The sequence below is a fragment of the Plectrocnemia conspersa genome, unplaced genomic scaffold, assembly GCF_051122295.1.
Source record: "Plectrocnemia conspersa isolate PC_06_02 unplaced genomic scaffold, ASM5112229v1 ptg000010l, whole genome shotgun sequence".
In the NCBI taxonomy this organism is placed as follows: domain Eukaryota; kingdom Metazoa; phylum Arthropoda; class Insecta; order Trichoptera; family Polycentropodidae; genus Plectrocnemia; species Plectrocnemia conspersa.
In genome coordinates this window covers 4,707,364-4,718,691 of record NW_028277174.1, presented here as the reverse complement: position 1 = coordinate 4,718,691, position 11,328 = coordinate 4,707,364, and the positions used below count along the sequence as shown (strand labels likewise).

Sequence of the window (11,328 nt, the reverse complement as noted above, 5' to 3'; positions counted from 1 at the left end):
CTTATATGCAAGTATTGGTGCGCTACGACCAATGATGTTTTTAATAATATATATAGATCTTTAGTTATATAATAAATACGCTGTTCTAAAAACTTTTCTATACTCCGTTTTTTTTAACAGAGTCACTTTGAGGTCTATCCATTTCGTCATTATTCATAAATGAAAAAGAGATGACAACTTTTGGGTGTATGCCTCAACAATTTGCTCTAGAGTACAAGATACAGATATACTTATAACTACTCCTTTCTATATTTTAAACAAATTTAAAGAAATTAGAAATTTATGTTGTAATAGTGAAAGTGGAACTTGGCGCAAGCGGAGCAATGAAATACCATTGTGAAATACGAGATAAGTTTCAAGGTGATTCTGTTAAATGAAACGAAGTATAGTTTATTAATTTTCCGAGTCATTCATAACATCTACGACTTATTCTATGAACTACACTTGGGAATTTTGCAAATTTTTTCAGCATAAGTGTGCGATTGCGATTTCATATGTGCGATATTTTAATTTTAATTGAGCACATCTATTATTTGCGTTCGAAGAAACTAAGTTCTAGTTTCATTCTATTGAAATACTAACACCCTGTGATTTTAAAACAAAGATGTTTTACGTTAAAACATATTTCACATCCAATTTTATTAGACTTTCTTATTATTTTCGGATAAAAGCGTTTTTACTTCCCATTTCTCTACACTCCAAGCATCTGGCCAGGAAGACACACATACCGCAGCACTATTTTTATTTATTATATTTTCACCACTAGATTCTGAATTTATATAATCATCTTTATTTGAATTTGCAGATTAAACACATGTTTCCGATTCTTATAATTTAAGTTGCTTTCGTTTTTTACTAATTTTTATTTTTTAAAAATCAAATATTTTTAAAATTGTTAATTAAAAATAAATATGTTGACCGCCTGAAGATTGCCAGTCAAGAGAATAACAGTCACGCCAGTGTTACCCAAGTTCCGCTAAGTTTTGGCCATAACAAAATCTAAATTTAAATGTAAATAAGCCCCACAGTTGTAAATATATAACGCTGGAAAAAAATACTGTTAAACTACCAAACAACTAAGCTTAGATTTCAATTACAACATAAAACTATTCAACAATATCTACTATGTAATTATAAATAATTCAAATTAAAACGAATAGTCTGAGTATAAATTCGCAAACATGTGGCAGCACTTGAAATAATGTGAAACGTATTTTTTTGTACCAATTTATTTACTTTTAAGTTTATTATGGCCAAAACTTGGTGGCACTCTGGTAACACTGTCGTAACGGACACTCTTCTCGTGGCAACTCTTGCGGGCTCCCAAGCCTGTGCGCGTCCGCGTCACTTTCAATGTATGTAAATAATAAACATGTAACTTCAATAATATTAAATAAATACTACTGCAGCGGCTCAATCTGTGTCTAATTGACATCCGTTACTTTTAATTCCTAAAAAAACGTATCGCATGATAGTAATTTCAGTTGTTCGTTTTCGAAAGTTGTGAATCCAAATGCATCATGTTGTAAATCCACAAATAGATTCTGTGTCCAATGAAATCAAGACCATTGAAAATATGAAGAGTAGAAAAAGATTTTCTATTCAGAAGTCATTTTAAGAGTATATTAATACAAATACTCTAATTTATTTATGATTGATTTCAATGAAATCAAGACCATTGAAAATATGAAGAGTAGAAAAAGATTTTCTATTCAGAAGTCATTTTAAGAGTATATTAATACAAATACTCTAATTTATTTATGATTGATTTCAATGAAATCAAGACCATTGAAAATATGAAGAGTAGAAAAAGATTTTCTATTCAGAAGTCATTTTAAGAGTATATTAATACAAATACTCTAATTTATTTATGATTGATTTCACATTAACTTTTTGAATCAGTGGATGCATTTGTTGTCTTAGTATTGATTTACTTAAATCGTTTAATTACAAAAAACAAATAAGTAGTAGAAAAATAAATTTAGCATTCCTAAATTAATTTGCCCTTTCTTGCGGTTTTAATCAAGAAAAATCGCAATTAAGTTCCAAAGTCGTTTGAATCACTATTGCATGAGATAGCCAACACATTTCACAATACAATATAAAAATGAAGTGTATTTACATATTATATAAGCAACTTTTCAAACAACCTAGTTTTAAATGTCTATTTTTGATGAAATTTTAACTTTTGTAACCGTTGGCTTTTTTTATGAGAGGGAATCTTCGAAAGACTTCACCAGCTTCCAGGTTGCTCGTGATTGGGATTTATTTTTAAAATTCCGCTGCTAGCAGCGACCTACCGGCTAAAACCTCTTCCCAGCCCTCTCCTGGACGGCCGGTACTATCTTTCAACCGCTGTAAAAAAAAAAAAAAATTGTAACCACTGGCTTAAGAGAGAACAAAATGGTGTATGTTAATAAATATATATATATATTTATATTTTTTTTTTTAGCTTGATTCAAATAATTTATTATTCTGTTAATTTTAAATATTCGATTCATAATTTTTAAAATTCTTAAAATTTTTAAAAGAGATTTTTTGGGGAAGGGAACTTAAAGTAAAACGCAGTTTAAAAATTTAAAATGTTTGACCAGCACTGATGCATACTAATTAGTGTTATATTAAAATCTTTAATTATAAAATTTGGATTTATTTTTAAAATTTTTAATATTATAGGGTAAGTCCCGAAAGTATGTCTTCTAAAGTATGGCAACTCAAAGTATCAAATTTGGTAGTTGGTAAAGAAGAGCGAAAGAGCGAGAAATCATTCCGATGTGACTTATCAGCGTATATGTAAACTTTTACAATCAACAGGAACTGTGGTAATGTATTTTGCGATCGTTATTTTTAGAATTTAAGCTGTCATAATTTTGATTGCGGGAACTATTAATGTTTCAGCGATTATGTGAAGATAGTATCAGCAATTGATTAAAAGTTGTTTATAATAAATCTATTAGCATATTACTGTGTTCCTGATGTTTCGATTTCAAGTTTTGCTTCAACTTCATTAAACCAATAGCAGCTCACTAAAATTAGAAAGTTATAACTGGTTATAAAACCCTAACTCTTTTAATATTTGTGTTTATGTATTGCTTTTTAACATCATGAATTAACATTACAATTATAGTTTCAATTCTAATTAATATTAAACATTCAACGAAATATAAACATTGAACTTTTTAAAATATGTTTTATTTTGTTAACTTCAGATGGCAAATTGGCAAACTAATTGTGAAAATTTGAGTCAAAGAGGAAAGCAGTTGTTGTATTCCAAAAAATTGGCAGACTGCGCCTTTATTGTGGGTTCGGATCATAATAGAATGACTATACAAAGTCACAAGTTTTTTCTTGCCACTGCATCCCCCGTCTTCGAGGTTATGTTTTATGGTAGCATCCCAGAGAAAGTTTATCCAATTCCTATCTTGGACCTGCAACCTAAAGTATTTAAAGCTTTATTAGAGTATGGTTTAGTTTTAATTTCAATGTATTTTCATATATCATATAATATCTTAAAATGATACTATTTTATTTCTACTTTCTATTACAGATACATATACACAAATTGTACTACAATTGATTCATGTGATTTAGCTTGGGAGTTGTACTACGCTGCTAAAAAATATATGTTGCCACATTTAGCTTCACATTGCGTCGTCTATTTGACTTCAACTATCAATCCAGAAAATGTTTGTAGTGCTTATGAATTGGCTAATTTACTGGACGATCCGTTTTTGATGGAACAGTGCTTGGAAGTATGTAACGTATATTATACACTTAGTAAAACTAATTTTTATTCCTTAATCGCTTATGAACAGATTACAAATAATCTTTAACCAATAACAATATTGGTAGTCGTATTATTTTGTTTACCAACTGTATCGATAAAATATTTTTTTGTTTCAATATTTGCATCAGATATTGATTTTTAAATGTAATTTCTTCAGATAACAGTGTTAACATTGTTATATTTGTTTCAAAGTTTTTTTTTTGCCTTTCCCGAATCTTTAACTAGTCAATGTATGCACTGTCAAATCACTTCAATTACAGTACACACAAAATAATTTATGAACAATGCCACTATAAGTAGTTATTGTATGCTCTCACTGTTCAGTAGTTGTCAAAGTATTTAAAATTAAATGATTTATATATTTAATAAGTATTTAAAACTATCTAAAGTAAATCCTGTTGCCAATTTATATATTCCTTCTTTTAAGTAGATTCGTTGCAGAGTTATTCATGAGATGTTCATTGTTCTGACTGATATTTTTCTATTGGTTCTACGATTAACCGCTTGCGATTAGGTTGGTTATCAAAAACACTTGTCCGTTAACGATGTAACTAGCTCACGTCGGAGAGTTCACACTCTCACTAGTTAACGCATACATTATCTATTGAAGATATACACGAAATGTAACATTGTAAGCTTTAACTAAAACTCATAGTGTATATTTTGACTAGTCATCGTATACTTGATTGAAATTTAACACCTTAACTTATATTTAAAAAACATTGACCGATAAATTTCCATGAAAGATGTCATATCATATTAAATTGTTTTGAATTTTTAAGTTGATCAATTTGTAGCCTATGTCTATATTATTATAATTAATTGTTATAGATATTTCAACTAGAAACTAATCTAGTTTTGGCAAATAAAAATTTCGAGGAATGCCAAATTGCAACTGTAATAAAGATATTCCAACAACAAGTCTTAAATGTAAGCGAATCAGAGTTATTTGATGCTGCACTTAAGTATTCACTTGCACTAAAGGCTAAACAGGAGTCAGAAAAAAAATATAGAATAGATTTATCGACTATTACCTGTTCAACAAACAAACCGGCATCTGAAACTTGTAAGTATTTTTTAAATTTTTTACTTGTAAACTACATGCAAATGTTAATAGCAATAATGATTTTTTTTCAGCTTTGAAAGATTTATCTTCGGGACTATCAATTAAAAACGCCATTCAGCATATTAGATTCTTGACTTTTACACCTCTGCAGTTTGTAAACGGACCATATCGTTCGAATCTATTGACAACTGCCGAATCACATTCCATAATGATAAAAATTATATCCCCAGATACTAATCATCCCATGCCAAAAGGTTTTACTACTTCAACAAATATTGTAAAAAACAGGTACTTGAATGGATGTTATATTTATATTCGTAAGTAATCGAAAGTCAATCTAAGTGCTAATTAAATATTAAATACATTTTTATCTATAAAAACAGAAATAATTTCAACCATCGATATCTGATTAATTTATTATTAAATATTGTTTTTATAATGTACATTAAAGATATATTATATATATTTAAATTATTATTAAATAGTGGTGTCATTTATAATATTTTCAAATATAATTTGTTTGCAAATTATTGTTAACTATGTTTCTTTTTGAACCTTTAAAAAATATTGGACATGAGAGAAAAAATTCAATGAATGTAAATTAGTAGCAGTAAATTTAGGTAATCGATCTGAAAATTCAGATCGAATACCTAAGGAAGAGGCAAAGAAATAACGAAAATTCAATAACAGCACCAGCTCATTTATATAAATTAATGTTATTATAGATTGTTTTATCAGTAATTTGACAACTAGATTTAATGCAGCAAAATAAATAAATATTACATTCAGTTTCATGTGCTTATTCCTAAAAGAAAATCTAGAAAATAGTCTTGAATCTATCCGAAAATATTTTTTAAAATGTGTCATTTCAGTAAAGTCATTGCAATACATTTCCATCAGTAGATATATATTTTTACCAGTGAAATTAAAAATTATCTTGCAGGTGCTAGTAGAATTATATCACTTCAACTTTTCTATATGTAGTAATATACAATATATTTACATACTTATCAATATATATTTACAATCAATGTTATAGTGAATATGTATTTTTTGGTAAAGTTATATTTTCACTAGTAGAGTCCAAATACATTTTCACCAGTAGATATATATTTCTACTAGCCAAAATTTAATTTAGCTGATGAATATTCTGCTCTAGAATGTCTAGGAAACTCAATTTGACAGTTGTGAAACGTCCATTTACTGTTCAAATCCAAACCTAACCTAATGAAAGTTCTAAAACTTATTATAGTTTTAGAACTTTCATTAGGTCAAGTCCAAAATACAAACTAAGCTAACTCATCTCTCAGGGGAAAATAAGCAGTTGAATAAATACAGACAGACCGCATTTCACATATTGCTCTACAGTTTGTCTGCATTTCGATATTATTTTAAAAATATGATAGCTATCCTTACCGATAATACTATGGACTTCTAATATAAGAGGGCTGATCAAAGTATTTTCTATTTTGGTCAATAGGAGAGCGCAAAAACAATTATCACTTCTCAGAAGTCAATAATTCACATCAAAAGCAATAAAATCGTGTCGACGCCATCGCATTGGCGACGGTGACGGCACAATTTTATTGCTTTTGGTGTGGATTTTTTGCTTCTGAGAAGGAATAATTGTTTTATGTGCTCTCCTATTCGGCAAAATTCGGTTTAGATGTGCCTTATTATTATTATTTTTTCAAGAAATTATATTACGATGTTAAAAAATATATAAAATGCCATTTTTGTCATGAGGCCCGGAATCATTGTTTTCCCAGGGCCCGGGTTTGCTCTCAGGGGCCCTGCTCGTGAATGTTTAGTTCACATTTTTGAAATCCATAAAGTATTATGTATAAAAATAAGTTTGATGTTAATAATTTTTTAACAATTCAGTCAATCTTGCTTTAAGGGTCAAGATAGTGTTGATGGGAATGAGACTAATGCAAGAAGAATTCAGCTTCACAGTACTCTTTCCTTAGCAATTTAATATATCGAAGTACAACTATGAGAAAAAACAGAGATCTTGGCGTGGAATGTCCTCGGGCTCATGCCCTCCTCCCACGGCCATGAGCGACTGGACTACCTAGACTGGCTTTCGCGTCTGCATACTGCGCACAGGCGCTAGGCCAGGCCTCCTTCCTAGGTATTCGATCGAGAGACGACCTGGACAGGTAGACCATTACGATTTAGCTACTGAGTGTAGGTAGTCGGCACGGGATGAAATGTTATTGCTGCTGTTGATGTGTTGAGGGATTAGCTGCTGGAGTTCAAACGACAGAAAAAGGTTGTTGGCGGGAAAGATTTTTAGTTTTTAAAATTTATTTTGTGCTTAAATATAGGAGTGGAATATGAAAAGTCTAAATGAAACTTAAAATTTAATAAAGATTGATTTATTCATAACAGCATTTTTTAAAAAGAAACATTAATCAATATAGTTACATCATTACAAAAAACACGATGCTTTATGTATTTACATACTTAATCAAGTAACAAATATATAAATTTCACTTAAAATACACTATAGCTAACAAATTCGATTTTTAAGATGACATCATAAATTTTTCTAAGCTACGAGTTAATAATAATTACATATAAAAATAATTTAAGATTATATTGTATAAGCACATTCATATTATGATACAATAAAAAATACATCCATTATGCCTACAACAATGACGATACAAATTACATTATGGCAGTGATAGATAATTGTGCCTTTTAATTTACTTGAATCTCAGACATTAACATTAAATTAACCAATCTAAATCTATACGTTTACACAACTCTATCATATAATTTGTCAGTCGATTACGTTAACTACAAAAATATACTGTATACAGTTAAAATTGAAAAATAGTGAGGTTTTGGTTTTACAATATACTATCATAATAACATATAAAATAACATTCATAAATACATTAATTTATAATTATAGGATCTGTATCAACATTTTCACAACTGTGATACAAACATTGTTATAAAAAAATATAACGTTCAATAGAATACTTTTTTATTATTTCAGTAACTAGATAATGATTTTGGTCATTTTTAAACGTAAGAGAACGAGCTGCATTTATATTTTTTATATTTGTGAAACTTAATGCTTTGTAAATATATAATATAAAAATACTATGTTCATACAGGTGTATGTATGTATAACAACTGACACAACTATAATAAATATTTAAAGAAATTCACAAAGTTATGGCAACACTTATGGCATCAAACATTGACGGTGAATTCTGTAGACTTAAACTGAAATTAAAAAAAAAACATTAATTTAAAAAATATATATTTTAATAGGTAAGAACAGTTAATAATACAATCAACTCTTTTTTACAAGATTTTTAAATAACACGGTCCAAAAAAAGAATGAATACATATTTTCACTATATTTTTACATGAATTATTTGTTCTAGCACGATTCCCAGAAATTACAATTCGAAAAGGACGAGCTATTTCTTTGGATGATAAATTTTAGACCATCTAGGTAGAGGCGAAGGTTCCACATCTGTGGGTAAAAGTTTTGGTCTGAACGAAGCAACTATTAGAACAATTAAAAATAATGATAATTCCATCCAAAAATTTAAGCAAATTTACTGAGCAAATTTAAGATTAATTTTCAGAATAGCTACAATGGAACAACTATTATTAGTTCGGAAAGTGAGCCATAGGTTTTTTTAGAATAAATTAATTTGTTAGCATCGAATTAGTTTGATTTAAATTGAGTTATTTTATCTTTGTGGCAAAATTATTGTAGTGTAATTATGTATACGCACCTTGGTCAAAACAGCTTGGATTTATATAGTTCAACAATTCGTTATCACTCATTGTTGTCAATATTCCTGTCTCGCCCATTGATGTCTGCATGGGGGTTGTGTTTGACATTTTCATTTCTTGATTAACTGCCTGATTGACAGCCTGGCTGAAAACCTGACTGACTGCTTGCGAGACAGCTTGAGTCACTGCTTGACTCATCACCGACGTTTCATTCGCACTCTCATCTTTCATCTGTGACACGAAATTACCTACCGCATTACCCACAATCGCTTGCGGAGTGTACTGTTCCGTCGGCATTTGTCCGGAAGAAAACGGAAATTGAGTAGTAGGGGGCTGTTCGTTTTGTTGTTGGATATCTACGACTGGACCCGAAGGGGCTTGGGTGCAAATCATTGGAGGTTGATTTTGCACATTTTCGTTGGTCAGAATGTTGGCAGTTTTAATGGCAGTTGTCACTAAAGCGTCGATCGCTTTATCAGACGTAAATATTTCAGCTGCGGCGTTGAGAATCATGTCTTTGACGGTCGAAGGTGGAGTTTTCACAGTGGGGCTCATTATCAAAGGCATGTTTTCAGATGCATTCGATTGATTGCCGGTTATTATAGTCAAGCTTTCTCGAGCGTTATGCGATGATATGGCAGATACTAAAGGCTGGGAATTGAGAAGCGCGCCGTCCGTAGGACACATCATAGTCGGCGATACCTGAGGATTCAAAATGATCTCGGGCGACAATACGTTTGTTTGATGAGGATGAATCAAATCTTGATTGATTTGGGAAGAAACTGGGTTTATGATTATATCAGGACTCGAATGAGCCGAGAGTATGATATCGTGACTGGAAGGCGATCGTCTAGGTGGAGACGATTCAGAATGAGACGGACTCAGATGATTATCTACATTAGATGTTATGATGGAATCTAGCTTTGAAGCCGTTGGAGGGGAAGACATCATGTTGACACGAAAGGCTGACGATACCAAAGCTTCCATTTGAGCCGATTGATCTCTCTTGGAGTTATCGAGTGTCGTCGACATCATATTATTAACGTAAGGTATGTCCTGCATCATATTTTCGTGCAGCTGTTTGGTCCCTATTAACCGATCGATGGGTGTGACTGGCGGTATTATCATCTGTTGCTGTTGGGGATACAGACTAGTTGCGTTGTTGCCTTCGGCAGTATTTTGAAAGATAGCCGCAGCGACCGATTCCATTACTTTATCAGTAGCAGTTTGATTTTGCATCGTTTGTAACTGTTGCGGATAAGCGACCAAAGAAGTCGACTTTGTTATGTCGATGGATTGTGGTAACATACTTTTGTTATTGATGTTAGACAGATACGTTTCTACGCTCTGTCCTGTCTGAGCGGGCAATTTGGTATGCGAGTTTACGAATTGTCTGATCGTCGCCAACGACGGATCGTTTTCGCCGCCAATAGTGCCGGGCTTCATCCGCAGATCCATTACTTTTAATTCGTCGGGGGACATGTGCCTCATATCGTTCGACAAAATCTGATTCTGCCGATCTTGCGTAATATTTGGATAAGAGCTGCTCTCTTTTATAACTGCCATTTTTACATTGCTCATCCGACACACGTTGTTTGCGGTCTCATTGAGTCTGAGCATTTCGACAGCGGTGTCATCGATCACTATAGGTTTGTGCGAGATTTTCTCCAGCGGAAGCTGTCGAACCCTAATATGAAGTCCGTCGACACTGTTATCATTGATGTCCATTGAATTTTCACTGTGTATATTGAACCGAGCGTTCCTCATGTCTCCGGTTTCACCGTCGATCGCCGACCCTTGACTGGATTCGTCGATTAACTCCGATTTGAAATCGCTCAAAGGCGGCGAATGAGGATCTGGTAATATGACAGAAGGTCGACGCAGCGGTACAGCGGGCGGCGGCATCATGCTCACGGCGGATCCCGATTCCCACAACAACACTGGCTTAACTTCCTCCTGCATCTCGCCAGTCATATAATATCCATTTATCAATCCTGGATAAGCAAAAAGAACAATGTTAAACATATAATACTTGGATTTTTTTTCAGAAGTAGTCCATGGGCCCTGAAAGAAAATAAATAGACTGGTACTATTTATTATTTCATAATAACAAAAGGTACTAGCATATAATACTAACAAACAGCTAGAGAGCATTATATATTTTTAAGTTCTATTCAAATTAAATTAACAATTCTATATTTATTTTAGTGCTGATGGTTTTATTTTTTTTAAATTATTGATAAACCATGATTATTCAACAATATTACTTTAACAAAATTCTGCATTTTTATGATTGGTTAAAATATACTCACAAAGTACAAATTGATTAAATTTAAAGTTGGCTTTTAGCTCTAGGTCATAATTATGAAATTTTGGAATAGAAAGTGACATTAACTTTGGTATAAGTATTTTTACATTTTTTTAGTTTTAACTAGCTAAACATATTAATATTACATCCGAAATGAGCGTGAATAAGTTGACAACTCAACATGTATGAAATTTAAACTATTCATGTTTTGCATTCTATGCTGTGAATGATTTATTATCTCGATTGAAGTTGTATTAAGATAATTAATTATGCACAGCATTTCATGTATGTCAAGTTGTCAGCTTATTCACACCCACCACATACATAATATAATTGATTAGAATTGATATAAAAATGTGCACTAATGGAATTCGTTTTTCTTTATAAATTATTTAT

At 31.4% G+C, this 11,328-nt stretch overlaps 2 protein-coding genes across 21 annotated transcripts in view; one reads left to right on the top strand and one right to left on the bottom strand.

Annotated features, from left to right (window-relative positions):
• Nucleotides 1–2,629: 2,629 nt before the first annotated feature.
• LOC148230383 (BTB/POZ domain-containing protein 6-B-like) lies at nucleotides 2,630–5,417 on the top strand. 3 transcript variants are annotated; one of them, XR_015811059.1, is made up of 5 exons: nucleotides 2,630–2,822; nucleotides 3,210–3,440; nucleotides 3,548–3,752; nucleotides 4,619–4,853; nucleotides 4,925–5,417. XR_015811059.1 is itself a non-coding variant. In XM_088195004.1 (5 exons), the coding sequence occupies exons 2-5, from the start codon at nucleotides 3,210–3,212 to the stop codon at nucleotides 5,176–5,178; spliced, it is 945 nt and encodes a 314-aa protein (XP_088051130.1). In that variant the 5' UTR covers nucleotides 2,632–2,822; the 3' UTR covers nucleotides 5,179–5,414. The 3 variants fall into 3 exon arrangements, 1 of the variants encoding a protein (XP_088051130.1); XM_088195004.1 differs by having other exon boundaries at nucleotides 2,632–2,822; nucleotides 3,210–3,460; nucleotides 4,925–5,414; XR_015811060.1 differs by lacking the exon at nucleotides 3,210–3,440 and having other exon boundaries at nucleotides 2,636–2,822.
• A 1,801-nt stretch (nucleotides 5,418–7,218) lies between these two features.
• The window catches only part of NFAT (nuclear factor of activated T cells 3), an 80,171-nt gene continuing 76,061 nt past the window's right edge, over nucleotides 7,219–11,328 (bottom strand). For 17 of the 18 annotated variants that reach the window (XM_088195630.1, XM_088195638.1, XM_088195627.1 and 14 more), the window contains 2 exons: nucleotides 8,624–10,618; nucleotides 7,219–8,099 (listed from right to left, as the gene is read on the bottom strand). In XM_088195630.1, the coding sequence (XP_088051756.1) occupies nucleotides 8,095–8,099; nucleotides 8,624–10,618 (2,000 nt within the window). In that variant the 3' untranslated portion in view covers nucleotides 7,219–8,094. Of the gene's footprint in view, nucleotides 8,100–8,623; nucleotides 10,619–11,328 lie in introns of those variants that run through there. The other variant, XR_015811151.1, reaches the window with a different exon arrangement.